The 22,057-nt window shown below is 36.4% G+C and overlaps 3 protein-coding genes across 4 annotated transcripts; 1 reads left to right on the plus strand and 2 right to left on the minus strand.

Moving 5' to 3' along the window:
• Nucleotides 1-1,462: 1,462 nt before the first annotated feature.
• On the minus strand, nt 1,463-7,334 carry LOC108904601 (vacuolar protein sorting-associated protein 26B-like). The gene is made up of 8 exons (XM_018707221.2): nt 7,028-7,334; nt 6,780-6,923; nt 6,511-6,724; nt 6,151-6,334; nt 5,480-5,655; nt 5,265-5,429; nt 4,850-5,205; nt 1,463-1,688 (listed from the first exon to the last, which is right to left on the minus strand). Exons 1-7 carry the CDS (start codon nt 7,028-7,030, stop codon nt 4,856-4,858), a joined length of 1,236 nt encoding a protein of 411 aa, XP_018562737.1. The 5' UTR covers nt 7,031-7,334; the 3' UTR covers nt 1,463-1,688; nt 4,850-4,855.
• Nucleotides 7,335-8,095: 761 nt separating this feature from the next.
• Nucleotides 8,096-10,163, plus strand: LOC108904606. The gene is made up of 5 exons (XM_018707230.1): nt 8,096-8,185; nt 8,603-8,837; nt 8,888-9,049; nt 9,128-9,295; nt 9,935-10,163. The coding sequence occupies exons 2-5, from the start codon at nt 8,757-8,759 to the stop codon at nt 10,094-10,096; spliced, it is 573 nt and encodes a 190-aa protein (XP_018562746.1). The 5' UTR covers nt 8,096-8,185; nt 8,603-8,756; the 3' UTR covers nt 10,097-10,163.
• Nucleotides 10,164-13,053: 2,890 nt separating this feature from the next.
• LOC108904607 (coronin-6) lies at nt 13,054-22,007 on the minus strand. 2 transcript variants are annotated; one of them, XM_018707231.2, is made up of 9 exons: nt 21,875-22,007; nt 21,569-21,766; nt 18,386-18,671; nt 18,156-18,320; nt 17,877-18,096; nt 17,650-17,812; nt 17,337-17,594; nt 15,564-15,803; nt 13,054-14,200 (listed from the first exon to the last, which is right to left on the minus strand). In XM_018707231.2, exons 2-8 carry the CDS (start codon nt 21,764-21,766, stop codon nt 15,618-15,620), a joined length of 1,476 nt encoding a protein of 491 aa, XP_018562747.1. In that variant the 5' UTR covers nt 21,875-22,007; the 3' UTR covers nt 13,054-14,200; nt 15,564-15,617. The 2 variants fall into 2 exon arrangements, with proteins under 2 accessions (XP_018562747.1, XP_018562748.1); XM_018707232.1 differs by having other exon boundaries at nt 13,054-14,203.
• Nucleotides 22,008-22,057: the final 50 nt, after the last annotated feature.

Here is a 22,057-nt window from a genome sequence, read left to right on the forward strand (position 1 = left end):
TTGTGGCATTCGATAGAGGGCAAAAAGGTGCCATGAGAAAGTGCTCTTCTTTTTTCAATATCACCTCGAACAAGGCTGAAATGAGACAAAAACGGATTTCCAAAATTTCGTTTTTTTCTTCAAATATTTCGAAAACTAATGTTGGTCCCCTGATTATGCAACTTTGACCCCATTTAATTTACTTCGTATCTCTTACCATTTCCGAGATCCCTGTAGTGAGAAGCGAATTTGTAACAGCCTGTATGTTTGTGATGATTTCAATTGAAATGTAAAACGTTTACTAGCCAGAAAGTCCAGACAAAAGTTTAATAATCTTTACAATTAAAAAAAAATGCTGTTCGCTGGGTAAGCACATCACTTCAGACGGACTACCGATTTGGCAAATATTTTTTTAAATGGTCGTAATAGTCCCAATAAGATTTTTAAGGGAAGAAAAATTAGAAAAGTTGCCTGGAAAATTGGAAAATCGGGAAAAACAAAGTGCTTTTTTCTACAGGATTTTTGCATGAAGACCATAACTCAGGATTCGAACGATGGATATGTGTATTCCTTTTTTTTTTTTGTTCGTTATGGTCCTGGAAAAGTTTTCACGACAAACGAATTCAGGAAAATTACCAACAAGTCAGAAAATTCTGAAAAAAATGCAAAAATCACAATTTTTGTATACACTCTCGATCATAACTGATGATAGGAAAGACATACTTACTTTGTTTACATATTTCCAATAGTTTTTCACAAATTCACAATCACAAACAAATTTATCGAAATTTGGATAGGACTTTTGGTTTATCCTAATGTGGATTTAAAAAATATTCTTTCATTGCACGCGATTCCTTTCATGTGTTACAAAATTTGACAAATATTTTTAAAGGTTATATCTCACAAAGCAACCTACTACAGTAGGTATAATGTAACGCTTTGTGCCAGTAGGCGTTGAGTAGCATTGACATTTAAGCTACGACATATTCTTTATAGGTTATATTCCACAAAGACATCCGTGCTGGTAGGCACCAGTTCCATGCCAGTAGGCGTTGAATAACGACGATTCAAAATATACATCGCACTCGCACTCAAAACAAGTCGTTGAATAAACATCCAAACAAGTCCATGTGTGTTGATGCTCCTGATGAAAGCTCTTACCTGTTTACTAGATACTGTGGGTGTAATTCCATGCTATTCTGGGCATGTAACCTACGGAGTAACTATTTCAAGCAGTGTCACCAGTTAAACAGATCATTTCGATTTCATAGCACTTATAAATTAGAAGGTCGCTCTCTGCCAGTAGGTGCGATGTAAATACCATGTTTTTAATAAATGGGTTTAATGAGATAAACACTTGTGACCTTGAGGAAGTCGGCCATATTGAAAAAGAGTAGATTCTTCTGTTAAGTGCCGCAAATAAATAATTAAGACAATTGATGACGAATTTAAGATCAGAATTTGATCAAAATAAAAAAACGACCAGTATATAACTTTATAATTGGCTATATGAGAAATATACAATAAAATTATAAGTGTAAATTAATAAATTTGCTTAATATACAGAATGACACAGTTCATTATTAACTGTAGATATAACAATTACATTATTTACAAATTACGTGCACGTAGTTTTAACATGTTCGCCCTCGTCGAGCCCCTCTCGCATAACCGCCTTCCTCCTAACATCACATACTCAACTGCTCTTGCTGCAACAGACAAATCTGATAAAGTCACACGGTATACGGGGAAAAGGGGCGACAAAATAAAAAAATACATTTTATCGCCAACCGAGCCTTGTGTTACCGTAGCGACTTCCGGAAGTAAATATACACTTTATTTTAATTGAAAAATCAAGCGTTTTACCCGACGCAAATATTTATCAACAAAATCAGAAATCGTTTGTTGCTGTCACAGCCGCAACAGTAAAAGTTTTGTTGCGAATTATTTATAGAAAATGACGGGAGAAGACAGTCGGTGCACGCCGCCTGAAATTCGGGAAAAGTCGTTAGAAACGTGTTTCGAAATTCTACCACAAAAGTCAGTCGAAAAATACAATCGCCATTATGACATATTCAAAAAATGGTGCAAGAAACATGGAATTAAAAAATATAGTGAAAATATTTTGGTGGCATATTTCTCCGAGTTATCCTTCTTCAATGTGGTCGTATTATTCCATGATGAAAGCAACCCTTACGGCAAAAAATGACGTTGACATTAGTAGATATAAAAAACTTATGGCTTTTTAAAACAAAAAGGAAGAAATCATATTTGATCAAAAATTAAAAATGATTAGTGTGATCATTTTTTTTTAAAGGGGATAGTTACTGTGGGTCAAAAAAATATATTTTTTTTTGCTTTAATTTAAAGTTTATTTCTTCGAAAATAAATGTATAAAATTTTAAGTCAAAATTCCGAAAATTGAGTGAGTTACAGTCATTTTACTGAGGCAGGTATAAACGCCATAAATCATCAGCGCGCTAGAAACAAACGAAGAATCGTGCGCAAAAAGGCAATAAAATAAAAAACAATGCCAAGAACACCACTGGAGATGTAGAGGAAGAACCATAATATGGCCCAGGACTCGATAGTTTGATGTAAGTATAAACACAGGGTGGGTCATTAGTGTGAGAAAGCAAAATAACCCTTATTATTCATAATACAGGAAAAAAAGTTTATTTAAAAGTTGTGCAGAATCAAAAAACTAAAGGACAAATATTACTTTTTTTAAATGGAACACCCTGTATATTTTTAAACATACGTATTTCTGAGAAAATTCTATATATGACAATATAAACGGTTTAACATTTTAGTGCAGGGTTGCCAAGTTATGTAGAAAATTCTTCGAATTTTGGAAAAAACATGACCTCGAAGAAGTTGCATTAACTTTCAACTACTAACACTTGGACCAAAAATATCTAACAGATTTAGAGGCAAATGTTAGGCAAAGAGTCCTGTATTAGCTAATATCGATATTTTATACAGGGCTTTTTTTATAATAAGATCATTTTAAGAGTTCAAATTTGATTTTCTAAAATTTTTCAAATGGAACACCCTGTACTTTATTGTTCTATTTTATTCACAAATCAGTTCTCTTCAACTTTTATTAAGTATGTTCTTACACCTAAAGTTGAAAGTTTTTAAGATGTAGCAACATTTCTGGAAAAACCTAATTTTTATTATTTTCGGTCGCACGAAATGGCTCTAGAAAAAACTGTCACATTGTGTCAACTTGTCGGTTCATAATTTATCATTCCATTTTGAGTTAATTTTATTAGTTAATATTTATTTGTGGTGTTCCATGAAATAATAAAAATTAAGTTTTTTTGAGAAATGTTGCTACGTCTTAAAAACTAACAATTTTAGATATGGAACATGCTTAATAAAAATTGAAGTAGACAGATCTGTGAATAAAATAGAACAATAAAATACAGGGTGTTCCATTTGAGAAATTTTAGAAAACCAAGTTTAAACTTTCTAAAAATGATAAAAAAGTCCTGTATAAAATATCGATATTAGCTAATGTAGGAGACTTTGTCTAACATTTGCCTATAACTCTGTCTAATTATTTTGTTCCAAGCCTTAATAGTTGAAAGATAATACAACTTCTTCGACGTCATGTTTTTTCAAAAATTTCGAAAAATTCTCTACATAGCTTGGCAACCCCGCACTAAAATGTTAAACTGTTTATATTGCCATATATAGAATTTTCTCGGAAATCCATATGTTTAAAAATATACAGGGTGTTCTATTTAAAAAAAGTAATATTTATCGTGTCCCGTTCTTACTCATCACCCTGTATGTTTCAGATTAATTTTGTAGTTTAGGTTTCCTGATTCTGTACAACTTTTATATAAACTTTTTTTCTGTATTATGAGTAACAAGGGAGTTATTTTACTTTCTCATACTAATGGCCCACCCTGTATATTAGTAAATACATGATTTTACAGTAAGAAAAATAGTACGAAAACTTTAAGCACGTTTTTCTCAAAACAACTTTTTCAAACTGCTCGTATCGATCTCGATTAATTATCAACCGATAAAAAAATTTTTTTTTTGTTTTATTTGTCTTTACAAACGGCTAAGGTTAAGCGTAGCCGATTTTGAAAATTTTGATTATTACTAATTTTTAAGACCGCTTAAATGCAAAAACAGGGACAAAAAAGTGAAAAAAATGTTCAATCGGGCGCCATTTTCTAAAAAATCTAAATAAAAAAAATGGCAGTTTGATTTCTTTTTTTCAGATAACCCTTTTTTGGAAAATTGAAGCGACCACAGAGAGAGATCTTTTTTTAAGGCTTTACGGCAAGGCTCATAACTTTGAAACAACTTAATATTTTTTAATAAAAATTCACATGAACCAAGTTGAATATACACTTAATAAAATAAAAAAACCCCATCCCCACATTCCTTAATTTACCCGGTCAAAAAAATTCACGAAAATCACACACTTTTTCGGCCGTCACAGTGGCTATCCCCCTTAAGAAAAAGCTTAAAAAACTTATTAAATCTTATATGAATTTAGTTTATTCCCAGTTATCCCACTTTTAATTTATTTTCGGTGATTTGACAAAAATTTTTTAGCAATATTTTTTTTTCTAAAATCCGACTACAATAGTGGATTGTGCACACTCATCGTATCTCCACCACTGGTCGACGTCTCTGTATAAAAATCTACCTAATTTCTTCCTTTAATCAATTCACTGGCCCGAGTTTCGTCAATATAAATAAGACATCTTCAGAGAAATTTGAAAACGTGATATTTAAAGTAAAACAACCCGGAAATCGGCAATTGAAACCCCCAAAGTTGCGACACGCGTATAAAACACCCTGTATAAACATCGAAACAAACAAAAAAAAAAAAACTCACCCTGTATCACTCGGCGTTCTCGTTCCCGTTATCGTTCTGGCCGTCCCCCGCCTCCCTCGTCATGTTCTGGATCTGGTTCTCGGGACTGTCCTGGGTGGGCGACGACACCCGCTGGTCGAAGGGATCCGCCACGGCCGCCTTGTCCAGCCCGTCGTTGGACTGCGAGTTGGGGGGCGCCCTCGTGAAGTCCTCCTTGACGGGCGGCTGTTTGGTGGCCCGGTGGTCGTCGTCGTCCGTGGGTTCGTCGTCTGGGTCGTCACGGTCCGTCTGCTGGTACTGCTGCATGGTATTCTGCAGGTTCTGGGTGCCCGCCATGATGGCGGGGCTCTGCAGGTTCGGCTTCCGCAGCTTGTCGCCTTTATTCCGCCAAACGATAAAAAAAACGTAGAAATTCATTTTAAATATCGCCACTCACCTTTCCTCCACAGCGTTATCTCCTGCTGCTTGAAGTATCTCCGGTCCTCCGTGTCCATCAGCACCAGGTTCAGGAAATAGCGAACGGAGAACTTCTTGTTGATGTCCCGCATCGTGGGCGTCAACTCGTACCCCGCCAGGAACACCCGGATCGGTATGCTTTCCCCTAATAAAAAAAAAAATCAGAGACGTGTCGAACAGTAGCCGAGACTTTACCTCTGACCGGTGCGCCGTCCATGATTTCGTACTTGGCGATGGTCACGTTCTCCGTGTAAGTGTTAGGCCCCGAGCCGGTCGTCTCGCGTTTTATTATGGCTATCTCCATGTGTTTGATCTTTATTCGAACCAGTAGGAAATATATCTTACCGACTATTACGTCTTTCAAGTGATATCTGTAAAGCCAAACAACTGTGAGAGAGACGGGCAAAGAATTTCCCCTTGCGCTGCTCGTAAAGCGAGCGACATGCACAATGATAGCCCGAATACCCCGAGTGATAGCTCGCGTGAATGAATCCGGTTAACAGTTATGAAATTTATTTATAAGAAATCCAACATTTATCAATGTCAAAATGGTAACAAAAGGTTATCTCATGCATTACGGGTAAAACTAAAACATTTTTTATCATTTTGAACACCAAGAAAATATAAAACAGCACACGATAATTAAAAATTACAGTAAAAAATTTATATTTTAACTAGAAAAATGGAACCACAAAATTATTTACCTTTTTCAGCACTTTTTTTTATACAAAAATCGTAAACGATTGTAGAAAAATCATTACAAAGAAAACTGGTTCAAAAAAATACCCCAAATAGCGCTCGCCATCACACAAAAACCGCCCAAAACCCGCCAAAACAAAACTACGACAGACAAAAACCGTACTCACTTGGATTTATTATATTCGAACTCAATATGTAGGCAGTCTTCGATGCCGACCTCCATCTTGATGGAGTTGTTCATCTCGGGGTAGCTGGACAGGGTGTGTACGGCTATGTCGATCTCCTTCATGATATCGGCCAGCCTCCGTATGATTGTCACCCTTAGGAAGTATCTGAGACGTACGTTAGCTCCTAAAAAAACGGTAAAATTAAGAAAGAAACACCGGTGCCCAACTTTCATATTTAACCGCCAAAAACGCCCTAGAAAAAGAAATACCTACGTCTCAAGCGGAATTACTCTGGGAAAAGAATAAAAGAAAGTGTCGGAGTCTCCACAGCACAATTAATACTCAAGCTTGTAGACCCACCTGTATAAACTTCGAAAGGCTTCTCCACGCAACTGAACTCAAACGGATAGCTGGTATGCGCTATCATATCACCGGGCCGCGCCAATTCCTTGACGAGAGAGATGAACTCGTGGTGGTTGCCCCTGTCATAGTACATCTCGATCTGACCTATGAACTCTATTTTGATGCCTTGGTGTTCCAACTTACTGCCTGGTTTCTTCAGGCTGATATTCACCTACAACAACAAAACAGTTAGTTGGGCTTGTAGTCGCAAATAACGAATTGCTAACCTTCCCCGAAACAGTCTCTCCATCGTAGTAAAGGAACAGCCTTTCTTTCTTGCCATCTTCCGTCTTGACCTCAGCAGTTTTCCTGGTCTCCTGCCCATCTAGGTACACTTCTATCTCTGCGGACTGGCCGAATCCAAAAAAACTCTACAAAAGCACGGGAAAGTGTGTTAACTGGGTGCCCGAAGGGCGAAAACATAAAAAATAACCTTACACGCGTTTACAAATACGCCTACTTCCCATCTACTTACCATATTATTTTTTTACGGAGGGGTTTCGCACACACAACGAATACGGTGAGGGTAGTAACGGGTGTTCTTGTTGGTTTCTTTAGTTACTTGAGGAACATCAAAGAAAATTCATGGTACATACATATGAATTTTATTTGACAAGGTATGATTAAAATTTACGGTTTAAAATGGCGGCGGTTACATCGAATACGCCACTTCATCGAATCGACCGGTATCAACCGTGAAGTTTAAGATCACGTCCGATGGTGGTGGTCCTTAAAAATTAATTTGTCATAACCGATTTGAGCAAATTACAAAACAATAACAACCACTTTCAGTAAATACCAATTTTTTGATTGACAAGTAACTTACAGAAATCTATTTTTATCGGTCAAAGGCTGACATTTAATCAAATAATTCGAATTAAATACGGGAGATGGCACCAGACTAGGTAAAATAATACCGTTTGTAGCGTTTACCAGAAAAAGAAAAAATATATATTTGCGACCTTTGACCCTGACTACATTTTTTAGCATGCATGGGATTGGTGGGGGCTTTTGATGATGACAATTTACTTATAAGTGTACCTATCAACGACCTGTGCCAATGTTTAGCTCTATGTGGATTATTGTAAACTTACCACTATTTTTTGGTATACTTTGACCAGATTAAATATTCTGTCATTTCAATGTTTCAATTGTAGTAACCTGATTCAAATATTTAAAAAATCCCGCGCGATTTACTTATTCGAATAAGAAATCTGGAGTAGTGTTCAGTGATCTTAGTTCTTACTTCTTAATTGTTCTTAATCTTAGGCTTATAAGGTGCGTTTTGTTGGATCAATCCCAGATTTATTGGATTCTTTAGAATGACATATATCAATACAACGATTCGAATCAAATCTGACATTAAAATTCCGTCTCAAATCACGGAAGCGAAAGTTGCAACCGGATTCAGAATATCCTTGTAATAAAACGCACATTCTGCATAATTCAATTCCGGAATCAATACAACAAAACGCACCTATAGTGAGTTAGGAAAAAAAGAGAGGTTATGTCTTATGTTATGTACGAAAAAGAAGCGTTAAGATTTATGTCTTTATGGAAAAAATAAAGTTTTAAATTAAAATATAGTGTGCCTTCTTGAAACAGCCACCCAGACAGAGCTCCCTACACAAAGGTTTGTCAAATAATTCGAATTAAATACGAAAGATGGCGCGGGACTATTTAAAATTTAAAAACCGAAATTCCTTAGAGATTTAAGCATATAGTATCAATATTTAGGACAAATGTTTTAGGGACTATTATTTTACGAGCATAAACTCAATATTTTGATGTAAATTCTTCGAGCATAATGCTCGAAATGTAAATTATAAAAAATTGCGACTAGTGCCATCTGTTACTAAATGTCGAAATTTGGACTGTACCAATGCGAAAATAATTCTCAATTTTTGAATAATATTCTGTTAATACGAAATGAACAGAACATAGACTAATTCAATTCAAATTTAAATATAATTTACCATAAACCAACACAGATTATCATTATATCATTATTACGGTAATTATTACATTATAATAATGTTCGCATCCATAGATCTTGCATTAAAAAACGATTTGGAAGAATCAGATACCGTGAAAAATGCGAAATGTTCAGTTAATGATCCCACATTAAACGTTCTGGTAATTTTTGCTTTTAAAAAGGAAAAAAAATTACATTGTGCCGCAGACTAGGCGCAACGAATCCTAAAATGGCTAGTTTTTGCACAAAACAACTATTACTTGCAATAGCGACTCTACTATTCCTTGGAAAAAGAACGCAAAGTGCTGCGGTAAGATTACTTTTTTAAATTAAAACACGATTATAAAAAAATATTTTTAGTCACCGAAGTACTTGTTGGACATAGAACGTTTCGAGCCGTGCACCGAATTCAACGACACAGAAAGCCCCCTAGAGAACGTGAAATTTCTCAAGATCAACCGTACCGCCAGAGCATTCTTTTACGACACAACCCTCAAAAGACCTCTGGACGAAAACATCGGGGTAATAACTACGTTCAAACGAAAGTTTATTTTGTCCATGCAAGAAAAAAAACGTAAAACCAATATTGAAATGTTTCAGTTGAAGGCGGAGCTTGAGAAATGGGGGTCGAGGGGTTGGATCCAGGTACCCTTCATGGCGCTGCAGCCCGACGCCTGCAACCTCTTCAGGAAGCTCCTCGGGAAGATGTGGGTGGACCTCGGGGCAGCCATGGGCGCGAAAGAACCCGGGAAATGTCCCTTGCCGGCGGTACTTTTCACAAAATTGTCTTTAGCGCACTTAGAAAACACATTGCACTTGCTGCCACATCATTAAAACATATAAACACAGGGTGTTCTGTTACCAATAGGCCAAAGGTCGATTAACGAAAGTTAATGTCAAAAAATGGTTCGTTTGCGAGATATACGGTGTTTCAATTGAAAAAATGTAAACTATGTATTTTCTGGCATATTTTGGAAACGACTAAAATTCATCAACGCAGAGAAAATTTGATTTTATTTTTTTTGTTTTTTAATTTTTAATTTTCTTTTGTCTTTTTATTGTTCCTTTTGTTTTTTCCATTTTTTTTTTGTATATTGTAATACTTACAGAAAGACTTTCGATTGACATTATATTATTTAGATTTCCATTTTTAAACATAATTTTTTTGTTAAATTTGATTTTTATTTTAAGAAGAACAACTGTTTGAACGCCACAATTTACACTGCTGTTTTTTGCATTTGTCTGCTCTGTTCAGCGTTAAGGTTTTGGATTTTTTCATAAAAATAAGAGAATCAATCGGTGACATTTGAACGGTCGATTAATTAACACCCTGTATATAAAAATTTTACCGTAAATATATATTGAACGACACGAAACATACGCCACTCTAATTAATTAACGTTTTAGGGGCGATACAGCATGAAAAACTTCATGTACGACACTTCGGACCTGGGCTATTTCGCCCCTTTCAAGGGCAAATTCAGGTACAAGGCGATCCTGACGGACATGAAAACGGGGAAAGCGGTGCAGTGCATAACGGTCGTGATAAACGTCACTGACGCTGCCTAGACGAAGCTCCCCGACTATTCGTAGAAGACATGCATGTAAAATTATCAGAAATAAAAAATGTACTTAAACAAACTAGTGTACTTACCTGCGGGAGGTCTCCCGCTGACGTTATTCTGCCTTGGTTAACGTATTTTATCGACAACACACCAGAATTTCAGAACGATGCAATTTAAATCGCATAAACTGTGTTTTTTTTAGTAAATGAGATTCGTTGCTCTTTTTTTAAGCCTTAAGCAATAAAAAAGCTTTTCCGATGGTAAAAAATATACATAACTTTATCAAGGTACGTTTTTATTTCGTATTGCTTGAAAAAAAAGCAATTATTTGCTCTCACAATAACATAATGAGTGCAAAAAATTAATAGACCGGCGGATATTGTCCGTGAATGATATTTGTACATTTGTGGGTAAAAAAATTGCTATATATTAGGACGAGTGGGAGAATTTAAAAATAAAGTACGTCATGCCACGTTATATATTTTTGTTAGCAGTGGTCCTCTTGTTTCACGGGGACGTTCAAAGTAAGGTAAGTCTACAATCGTGTAACTTTTTTGTGTGTCAAAGTGCAAAATACTCACTGCGAGAACAGTTTTCTTACAACATCGACACTTGGGCAATTTTATTGTAGATATATGTTCGAAAAATTGAAAAAACTAAGAAAATTGTCCTGTTTTTGCAGGAGTCCAAGTATTTGGTAAATACAGAGTACATTTGGCAGTGTCCCGAGCCCGAATACGCCAACTTAGAGAGTCCCGTTGAGGACATACAAATATACAAAATCAACAGGACGGTAAAAGCGTTCAGTTTTAGCATAACGCTCAAGAGACCATGGGACGCCGACGTAGGGGTAATTCGAACCAATTCTTTCATAAATTCTATAGATCTGAGCGGATCTGTCGAAATATCCCAGTTCTTGGATGTAAGAGGGGGCAAGCTAATTTTTGCTGGAATACCTTCAGTGCAACTCGCATAATAAAAGTGTAGATCTCTAGATCTGGGCGAGGTCCGGAACATTTTCAAAATTGCAAAAATGTTTAAAAATTTTTAAAAAGTACCTATTTTATCTGAGTTTTTTACTTATATCATGGAATTTATGCATTTTGGAAGAATATTGAAGAGGAAAAAAATTTTAGAATTGAATTTTGCGCAGTATACTGTAAGTTGAAAATGTTTAAATTTATTACCGATGTTGAAAAATAGCAATTGACGAAAAAAAGGCAAAATAATCAAGTTTGTTGGATAATTTTTAAAAAATATTTTAACTGCTCCGAGGGCATTCTAATTTTGGTAAAAAAAACTTTTGAGTATAATAAAACAACACACCAAATTTCATTAAAATCGGTTCGATAGTTTTCGTAAAATAATTTTCTGAAAAAAATTTTGAAAAATTTTTTTCCATTTTTCTAATTGTTGCACAACCTCAAATAAAGCATCTAGATACTTGAAAAAATTTTCACATAGAAAAGACCGCTCAACCTTTCAAATGGTTTTTGAAAAATTGAATTTAGTTGATTAGGACGGCCACAGTAATTTAGTAATAATTACAAATATTTAAATAATTTTTGTTTAAACAAATTAAAAAAAATTTTTTATTTGGTAATTAATTTTTTTGTTAAATACAGATAAAATTAAGAAAAAATAGTATGTACTGTAAAATTATAATTTTTGGAAAAAACTAAATTGCAAATTGATAAATGTAATCCTTTTGTTTAAAAATAAAAAAAAAACTAAAAATTTACTGTGACCGTCCTAATAAACCAATTTCAATTTTTCAAAAACCGTTCGAAAGGTTGAGCGGTCTTTTCTATGTGAAAAAAATTGTCAAGTATTAGATGCTTTATTTGAGGCTATACATTTTGAAAATTTGAAAATTTATTTTCAAAATTTTTTTCAAAAAATTATTTTGCGAAAACTATCGATCCCATTTTAATGAAATTTGGTGTTGTTTTATCATACTCTAAAGTTTTTTTTACCAAAATTAGAATGCCCTTGGAGCAATTAAAATATTTGCCATTTTTTCATCAATTATTGATATTTTTCAATATCGGTAATAAATTTAAACGTTTTTAACTTACAGTATATTGTGCAAAATTCAATTCTAAAACATTTTTTCCTCTTGAATATTGTTCCAAAATGCATAGGTTCCAAGATATAAGTAAAAAACTCGGATAAAATAGGAATTTTTTGAATTTTTTAAACATTTTTGCACATTTGGAAATGTTCCAGACCTCGCCCAGATCTGGGGTCTACACTTTTACTATGCGAGTTGTACTGAAGGTAATCCAAAAAAAATTTGCTTGCCCCCTCTTACATCCAAGAACTGGGATATTTCGACAGATCCGCTCAGATCAAAACAGTCTACTATGAAATTTGTTATAAAAAAGAAATATACAGGGCATAACATTAATTGGCGGTAAATTTTTTGGAGTAATGCTAATTCGTAATTATTTTTGCTCGAACCAAAAAAATAATCGAGAAAAATTAACACACCCTGTGTGGCCGGTATATTTAAACTAACCGAAATCCTTCCAGTTCAAAATGGAACTGGAAATCTGGGCGTACGCCGGATGGACCCGCTTACCGTACATACCTACGCAGCCAGACTTGTGTAAGACGATAAGAATGATGTTCCGCGACTCTACCACAGACATCATTAAGGATTTTGGCAACAGAGAAGAATGCCCCCTACCACCGGTAACTGTATAATACGAAAATATATCCTTTTAACGGTTGGTATGTTTTTTTAAGGGCCGCTATGTCGTTCGGAACCACACCAGCACGCTCTTCGGGAGGAATTTCCCTTTTCCGGGCAGATTTAGGATCAGGACCGTCGTGCTAACAGTCACAACGAAACAACCGATTTTGTGCGCAATGACAATATTAAACGTAGAAGAGAAGCTGTTGGCTTAGCTTAGGCCTTTGAATTCGCAATGAACACTGGGAACAGGAGAGAGAAACTCAATTTCCTTCAATGTATTTGTAAAAATACTAACAATACAATCATTAATAATATTATTAGTCTGAAAAAAATGCAGTTATATACTATATTTATACATGTATATACAGTATTATTCGTTGTTATATTGCAACACACAAAAAAAATGGAATTTTTGAATCGCAAAATGTCCAACAATTTCGTTACGTAACAACCAACAAATCGCTATTAAGACTTTCTTTTTCAAACGAGAACTACGTAAAAAAATATTCTCCTAACAATCAATTTTTCTACCTGCCCTTATCGCATAACAACCGATTATCTTCAAAACAGTAACAGCGAACAAGAGAAATTACATCGTTAAGCTTAAGAAAATAGAAATTCGTTTTTAAGGCAGCGTTATTCAAATACAAGTAACCGTTCCGATCAAAAATTCCATGGAAAATTACACAGACTATAAAATGTACCTAACCTAGGCACCAGGCGTACCAACGCCTCAAAATCACCACCACCAGTAACCGATTTCAAAGGATGCCAGACGCGACGATTTGGTTCACCAACCAAGTACAATAAAAATCATTACCGAGAAATAAAGGGGATTACCGGATCCCGATGAACGGTAATTCTACCGATAAAACCGATTACCGGGTGGGATAAAACGATTACCGGGTAAGGCAAAACCGTTTAGGCGAGGTCGTTGGTAATCCTGGTGTAAAGACTCCCTTCTTTCGGTTAACCTACTAATAAGAGCACTTTGTCGGGGGACGGGGATGGGGATGGCGGATTAAAAACGATGCGGCGTGATAAAAAAATAAATAAAACGATGCGACTTACATTAGTTACGTATAAAAAGCGGAGGCGATGCAAACGGTTGTGGGTCGGGGGTTGTGGGGACGGCGGGTGGATATGTCGGTAGGGGAGAGTGGGGAGGGGCGACCCGAGAACGGGCCGGACTGTAGTCATTTGATGAACACACACAGCTATAATTGCGTAAACTCTAACTACGACACTTGGCTTTTTCGGCGATGCTACTAATTGACCAAAGAGAGAAAAAAAAACAAAACTTGTCCGCATTGTCGTGATCCCGGCAGCGTTTTAGAGAGACAGAGAGACAGACCGTGCGTTTTGGCACAAGGAGGATATAACAGCTTCGCGGCGATCCAGACGGACCTGCTGAGACCAGAAATCATAAAGAGATATAAAACGGAATGAAATAAAAACAGTGGCGCGAATGGGTGCAATCTCCCAAAAGTTATTTTTCAAAAAAAACATCCATCATAAATATAAATTTTTTTTTGTAATCATTGATTCCAGATTGCCGTCATACATTTTTGAACATTCTAAAGCATTATAACCATTAATTTTAGCAACATCACATCTAATAAATGTTTATAACCTTAAAAATTACTATATACACAGACAGAATATAATATTTATTTACATACTGGCACCAAAATGTTGATCGTTTATGGGCAAACTAGCGAAGCCATAGAAACAAAAGCTTTAGCCAAGCTGCATTTTAAAAGTTTTCATTAACGTTAACTTAATCTTTGACTTAGTGTCACTTTTTAGATGACACGTATGTTCACGTCCACAAATACTCCACAAATTCAATTACTTCACGTTCACTTTTACTTCACAACCAAATATTCATTCCGGACGTGAAGTATTTGTGGATGTGAAGGAATGTGAGAACTAAAAAGTAACAATATTCATTCCGGACGTGAAGTATTTGTGGATGTGAAGGAATGTGAGAACTAAAAAGTAACACCATGAAAATTGCACTAGTACGAGCTCAGCTAACCATAGATTCAGGTCAAGTGCAATCATAGTGGCAATAAGAATGAAAGAGTTAATTTTATGTGTCTTTATGTCTTACAGGGTGGTTCTGTTAAACTTATTACAAAGTGTTAAATGACCAGGGTGGTTTAATTTTCCTTATAAATTTAAGGAATTCAATTAAAAAATACTGAAAATTGAATAAGTGGTAATTTTTTAGATCTCATATTTTAATGTCCGCAAATACTTCAAAGACTCAATTACTTCACATCTGCTTTTACTTTACGACCACAAATTCATTCAATACGCGTGAAGCATTCGTGGATGTAAAATGTCACTTTTAGACGTCCTACTTTTTTATGTCCGCAAATATTTTAGAACCATGATCTCATTCTGTCCTATTTTGACGGGTTCAATTACTTTACATCCACTTTCACTTCACGACCATAATCTCATTCTGTCTTATTTTAACGGATGTGAAATATTTGCAGACGTAAAATAATATGATGTCTAAAATGTAACACTTTTCGCCTGGAAATCAGTTTGTGAAACAGCACCTTACGTTAAGGTCCATGGAAAAGTACTTTTCATAAAACCGTACAATATAAACAAACAAAAATAAATTTTTAACACTTAAAAACAAGTTAAAAATTACAAACATTTTATAATGTGATGATTTCGGAGATTAACGGTTGTGAAATCACAAAATCAATTTTTGCAAACCCACTCGACACCACGACATCGTTCAACTCACCTTTTACATATTAGTTTGAGCAGTTCGATGAGATCCGAAGCGTTCCGGAGTTCGTTACACCTCGTCTGAGGCAAGGGTGGGCTGCGCGTTGAGCCCGTCGCCCCCGGAACCGTCCTCGTCGGCGTTTGTGGCCTTGTTCAGCGCCACCTCCGCCTCCAGGGCCCTGATGCGGTTCTCGTGCTTTACGATCATCGCTTTCAGCTTCCTGATCTCGTCGGCGAACTCCTGCAGGGTCTTGTCCTGCAAAACGACACGAAATCGCATCATACAATGTACGATATAATTTTTTCGTTTGACCACGCCGATTATTTAGTAATAAAATAGCGTTTAGGCATCATCAGAACGTAATTAAGTTCCTCATTTCCTTTGTTTGGTAGAAAAAGGTAAATTTGCGACAATTATTTGTTATTAAATAGTGATCATGGGTGCAAAAAATAAAACATGTCGGAAATGCTGTGTGATATATATATGCACATAATTTAATCTCTATTTTGTTAAATATATGTTGCTTTTGAATAAAACTATGATGCATATAAAGATTTTGAAGAAATACAACACCGACCGGCTTTTATTTCTATTAGCGATAACTCTGTTAATTCCCGCGAAAGCGCTTAGGAAGGTAAGAAAAACTCTAGCGCAGACCCCGCGACGTAATCTTTTTTTTTTCAGGGTTACAATACGGTGGCAAACTTGGAATATATCCGGCAATGTCCCGAACCGGAATATGCTAATACCGAATCTTCCGTGACAGATATAAAATTGATTAAAATCAACGGGACCTCGCAATCTCTCAGCTTAAAGATGACCATCAAGAGGCCTTGGGACAGTGATGTCGGGGTAATTTTTTCAGTGTCAAGTTCAAATTTAAATTTAAATTGATTTGTTCGATCATTTTAAAAACCTTTTAGTTCAAAATCGACCTAGACGTTTGGGGGTACGCGGGGTGGACCCACGTTCCGTACATACCCTTACAACGAGACTTCTGTAGGAAATTCGCTAGGTTCTTTCCTGACCTGCGGGACGCAAATATAACAAAACGTATGGTCAACAATTGCCCCATATTACCGGTAAGTACATCCCAGCAAAAAATGAATCGGTATATTTTAAGATCCTCTACAAGTGCCTGCTCTGTATCGGTAGAGTTATGAAACACCCTAGACATCCGGTTTTATGTTTTGTTCAAGGGAGAATACGTGTTGAGGAATTACACCAGTAACAGCTCCATTCGTTTTCCATTCAATGGTAGATTCAGATCGAGATTCATCGTAATGGCAATGGAAACGAAAGAGGTAATTTTATGCCTCTTAACGCTGGTCAATGTACAAGAAGACGTTTGGGCTTAGCATATGATTATTGCAACGTGTCAAAAACTGCATATTAATAAAGCAAAGCACTATTAAGAGTTTTTTTTTAATTTATATTAGCACGGTAAATAATCAGCGTGGTTTGGTTTTCTTTCTCCACGTCCGCTAATACTTCACGCTCTCAATTACTTCACATCCGCTTTTACTTCACAACCACAGATTCATCCCGATTGTAATGGATGTGAAGTATTTGTGCAATGTGACAAAATGGGACACTTCACAAAGAATTACACTAGCCACAGCTCTGTCCACCTGCTTTTCGAGGACAGATTCAGGGCAGAGTATAGGTAAAAAAAAAACATAGAACACACCACAGAAATGAGGCACAAACTGGATATTAATAAAGAAAAGTGTCTGTCAAATGACCGTAAACATTGTCTAAACTAAACGATGTAATAAAAACACTCACCGACACCGGCGAGGCCTGGGTGGTGGGTGACTTGCCCCCCTTGGGCGGCATCTTGTCCAGGACATTACTTCTCTTATGCACGGTCACCGATTTGGATTCCGGCGGTTTGTAGCCGTCCTTGAGGGAGATCAATACAGGTTCGGCGTCCTGGCCCCCAATCCAGTCGTCGGCCGACTGAGCGGCCGTGTCGCCCAGGGTGTCCGGGTACAAGTCTTCCTGGAACAGTTCCGATTTTCTCGGGACGGTCATGGTGATCGCCTGCAAAGACAGGCGTTTTGGTGACGGGCGTTCCTAAGGGGAAAAAACAAGTTACCTGACAGAGTCCGGAGTTGTTCAGCCTGTAGAAGCGGGAGATCTCGCACGAGGTGACGTCGCAACCTCTCTTTGGCATCATACCGATCCCCCGTTGAGGATCGGGGGTTTGGAAGGTGTTGATGTAGTGGACGAACGGGGGCTCCGCCGTTATTTCGAAGTATCTGCCGGAGGAAAAGCGGATGGTAACGGGTCGCGAAAATTCCAAGGATTGATGAGCTTACTCACCTAATAACAGAGTCCCCCTTGCCACACAGGTACACTAGGTTCGTGTCGGGGTCGTACAACGGGAACATGACCCCGTTGGACGTGTCCAGCTCGACCATCACGATGGGCTCCCCCAGGCAGTCAGGAGTGCGCAGGCTGTACTGCCGCTCCGACATCTTGGAGAAACCCGTCGTGAAGACCAAGCCGTGCCTCAGGAATATCGCCCGGGTAGCCTTGGAACCTTGAACAAAACCAATCTAAGTATTTTACGAAGATTATCCCATCCGGGGGATTGCTCACCTTCGTGGCAAACGGCGTCAGTCTCGACTTCTCCCGTCCTGGGGTTGAGAATCCTAATTTTCTTGTCCTTGCAGGTGGTCAGCAGCTTGGACCCATCCCAGTTGAAGCAAGCGCTGTACACGATGTCGGGATGGCAGTCTATCTCCACCAGAGCCTCTCCGGTACCTAAAAAGAGATAGCGGACGAAACGTTCGTCTAGACATCCCCTACGTCGGTTCTAATTTACTAACCCACGTTCCAAATGACCACCTGGTTGTCGCTGCCGGCGGTGAGCAGCACGTTCAAGGCCGTCGGGTGCCAGAGTACCAGCCCCACCCTCCTCTGGTGGTAAACCAGGTCCACTATGGGCTCGGTGAGGGTCTTGTGCAAGCCTCCATCGGGGATGTGCCACACTTTGACCACGCAGTCCTCGGAACCGCTGGCGATGACATTGTCATTGTGCGGGCACCAGGCTATGTCGAGGACGGGACCCTTATGACCCCCCACCAGGGGGTGGTCCGCTGCGATGCGTCCTACCTGTGCAAAAAATTGTAATTGGTTATTTTTTCACAGGAAAAAAAGAAAATTGTAACTTACAACGGACTCGATCTCGATCAATAAAAAAAAAAATTGGCAAGGGAATAAAAGTAAGATGGTTTCCATCGGAAACCAGTTAAAAAATTTGCACACATTTACTTCCTTAAAAAATTATTTAATTCTTAATGTAATCAAAGACGAACACAAGTTTATTTCTTATCTAAAACATGGAGATTTAAGCAGTCTTTATTTTCTTTTTTTTTTGTTGGTAGAAAATTTTGGGAAAGCAGTATTTTTTAAAACATCACTTTATTTTCCTTAATAATAAAGTATCCAACGTTCAAGTTTTTAATAAATGGTATTTGTTACCATCACATCAAAGCACTGCGTTTAGTTTGTGAATCTCAATGTCAATGATCTCTGGCGATGACTTATTAGTTTAGGTGAACACCATAATATCAATACTCCTGATGTGATATGACACTAGATAGAGATTTAGAGACCTATGTGTCAGTAGGTGTCGATTTATAGTAGAGGTAAGTTGATATAAATCGTAAAAGAAACCTAACAAATATTCAGCTTTCATAAAATATCTGCGTTTTTTGATCAAATCTACCAAAAATAAAAAACTACTTCAAATAATTTTGTTAAAATATCTTGACAGTTATCTTAACAATATTTTTTTAAGGAACAAAATTATACTTATGTGATTTTATTCAAACCATTCGTATAATCAGGACATTCAATTTTATAAAATAATTTTTTCAAATAATTTTTTAAGATCATATTTGAATCGAATTTCATTTTTTTCTTTTATGCCTGGAAAAGTGTCACGACCATTCATTGGAATCATTATTTATATACGACGGGACAATTTTATTGGGATATTAACACACTATTTTGAGAAAGCAATAATTCTACTTGTATATTACTGGAATCTTTCCAATTACGATTTTTCTTGTTTTATTTTTATAATGCTGCGATCAGTGGCGGTCCGTGAGGGACCGGCGGGGCTACAAAATACATATTTTGTGCTACAAAAAAGACTCACTATAAAATCTTTAGCGAGTCCTTGTGGATTATTATGCTTTGTAAAAAATCAACAGGCATTAAAATAAAATAAATGTTTAAGATAATTTAAATATGTACCGCTAATTCTGCCGACAATGTGCATTTTAGTATTTTTTTCTTCAATATACAGTGTTTTTATTAAATACAAATTGTATAAAGGATATAGATATACAATTAAAACCTTTGTAAAGAAAATAGAAGTACTGCACTGGCGCAACAAGCAGCTCATTCAACGAATTCCACAATTTGCAGGAACGTATATTTTTAAAACGGCACGCAAAGACTCGACGTGAAACAGAGACTTTATCCACTTAAAATTCCCTGTGAATTGTATTTCAAGCAACGCCTCATTTTTTATGCTGTTTTTAAAAAGTTTTGAGAGCTCACTACTCATTAAACTTTTGTTTATGTTCCAGCTAGTGGCGTTATAAGAAAAAATATATTTTGCCACCATGCCAAAACGAAATTAATAACTTTAATTTGACAAATTAATTTCAGTCGCCTTAAATATTAATAACATCTGATAATAGTATTCCCCTGGTCATTATTTACAAATGCTTAACTAATAATAGCTTCTAGCTATTAAATGTACATTTATTTAGATAAGAACAGTTAATGGTGATTCATACAGTAGCATACAAAAATAATAAACAGTGCCCCATTTCAAAATAGTAGCACAAACTTATCACATTTCTTGCTTTAAAAAATGTGTATCGCAACTTAGTAATTTTTTCCAGATGTGTTTATTGTAAAATTATATAAAGAAACTATAAAAAACTCATCTACAAAATGCAGGAAAGACAGAAAGATAAATGTATTGTTATCAAAATTAGTTTTGTTTCCTTTTTTATAAAGATAATGCATTTATTAATGAATCAGAATATCTATCACACTCAAACATCTAAAAAGAATTATACGATTAGCTCTATTTATTGAAAAATTCAACTGAACTTATTCAATGAGAAACAAATCAATCTTGCTAATAAAAAATTGTGTATGCCCTTGGGGATTGAACTTCAAATCAGAACAATTTGCTCTTAAATTCGACCAGAATAAAATAGTGTCTCGATGCAAAGGCGGGCAAAATAAATCTCCAGTGTGCAGCAAATCTGGCAAGACTTCAAGGCTTAATATAGACAATATCCTTTAAAAATAGTACATTTGAAATCTGCACATCTCCACACGGTCCACGATTTGGAACAAAAAAGAGGAATAAGAAAATTTCGGCACGCAATTAGGCGAGATTTTAAAAATAAACATAAACAAAGGAAGCGTAGAGGCAAGCTCTGTACGCTTCTGTAAATATATTCACATGATAACGATAAAGTTTGTTTGGATTGTCGGTATCACCATAAATCAACTGAAAATATAGATTTCAGTTTACACATTTATCTAGTTTCTTTTATTTGTAGACGGATATAGCGGTGAAATCTCTCTTAAAACCTCCAAATTAACGCTACAAAATGTATTAATATTTATGGAAATCTAAGCAGCAAAATTTGTGATGTATAAAATTTATTCTATTAATAAAGCGGGTTATATTTAGATAATTTGTATTTAATTTAATCTGGGCGCTATAAATATAGACCAAGACTGACTAATGATTAATGCATTTCTTAAAAATAATTGGATTCGCATTACCTAAATTTTATGAATTAAGTGTTTTTTTAAGCAAAGGATTCTCGCTAAAGACATGTTCCACTTTAACCAATAAAAATTATCATCAAGTTACCTTACGTACTGACCCCCTCATCCTACGTAACTTCCATTTGAAACAAAGAACCGATACTCAAAGTCTCCGACGATTCACACAGGTCTTTTCTTACCTTATTGTGCGGTAGGACGATGAAGGCGCCACCCCCAGCGCTCTCGACGATGATAGCCAGGAACTTTGGGTTGACTGCACAGAACGTAGAGTCCCAAGAACTCTTTGACACCCGAATGTTATCGTAGCACTGTTCCCTTTTGAGGGCCTGTCCGTAGACATGTCGGAATTTTGAAGTGCGGACCACGCGGAAAGACATCTGCACAATCAGAGAAACACAGTTTAGGGGCTCGACGTTATAAATAAATAAATTTAAAGCACATAACCTAAAACTTTCATGTTTCTATCGGCGAGAAATGGTACAAACCTTGGCTGCAGCTGGTTGAGGCTATCTAAGGTACGCGTACAACAAATATTTACATTTATATCTTACATAGAAATTAAAATCATAAACTTTTTTACACACACTTCATATCTAGATCACTTTAGTTTTAAGAAATCCCCATATTTGGTTATGCGAAATTTTTGAAACGTCAACCGGCTACAGCGC

This window comes from Anoplophora glabripennis, unplaced genomic scaffold (genome assembly GCF_000390285.2).
Source record: "Anoplophora glabripennis isolate ALB-LARVAE unplaced genomic scaffold, Agla_2.0 scaffold294, whole genome shotgun sequence".
In the NCBI taxonomy this organism is placed as follows: Eukaryota; Metazoa; Arthropoda; class Insecta; order Coleoptera; family Cerambycidae; genus Anoplophora; species Anoplophora glabripennis.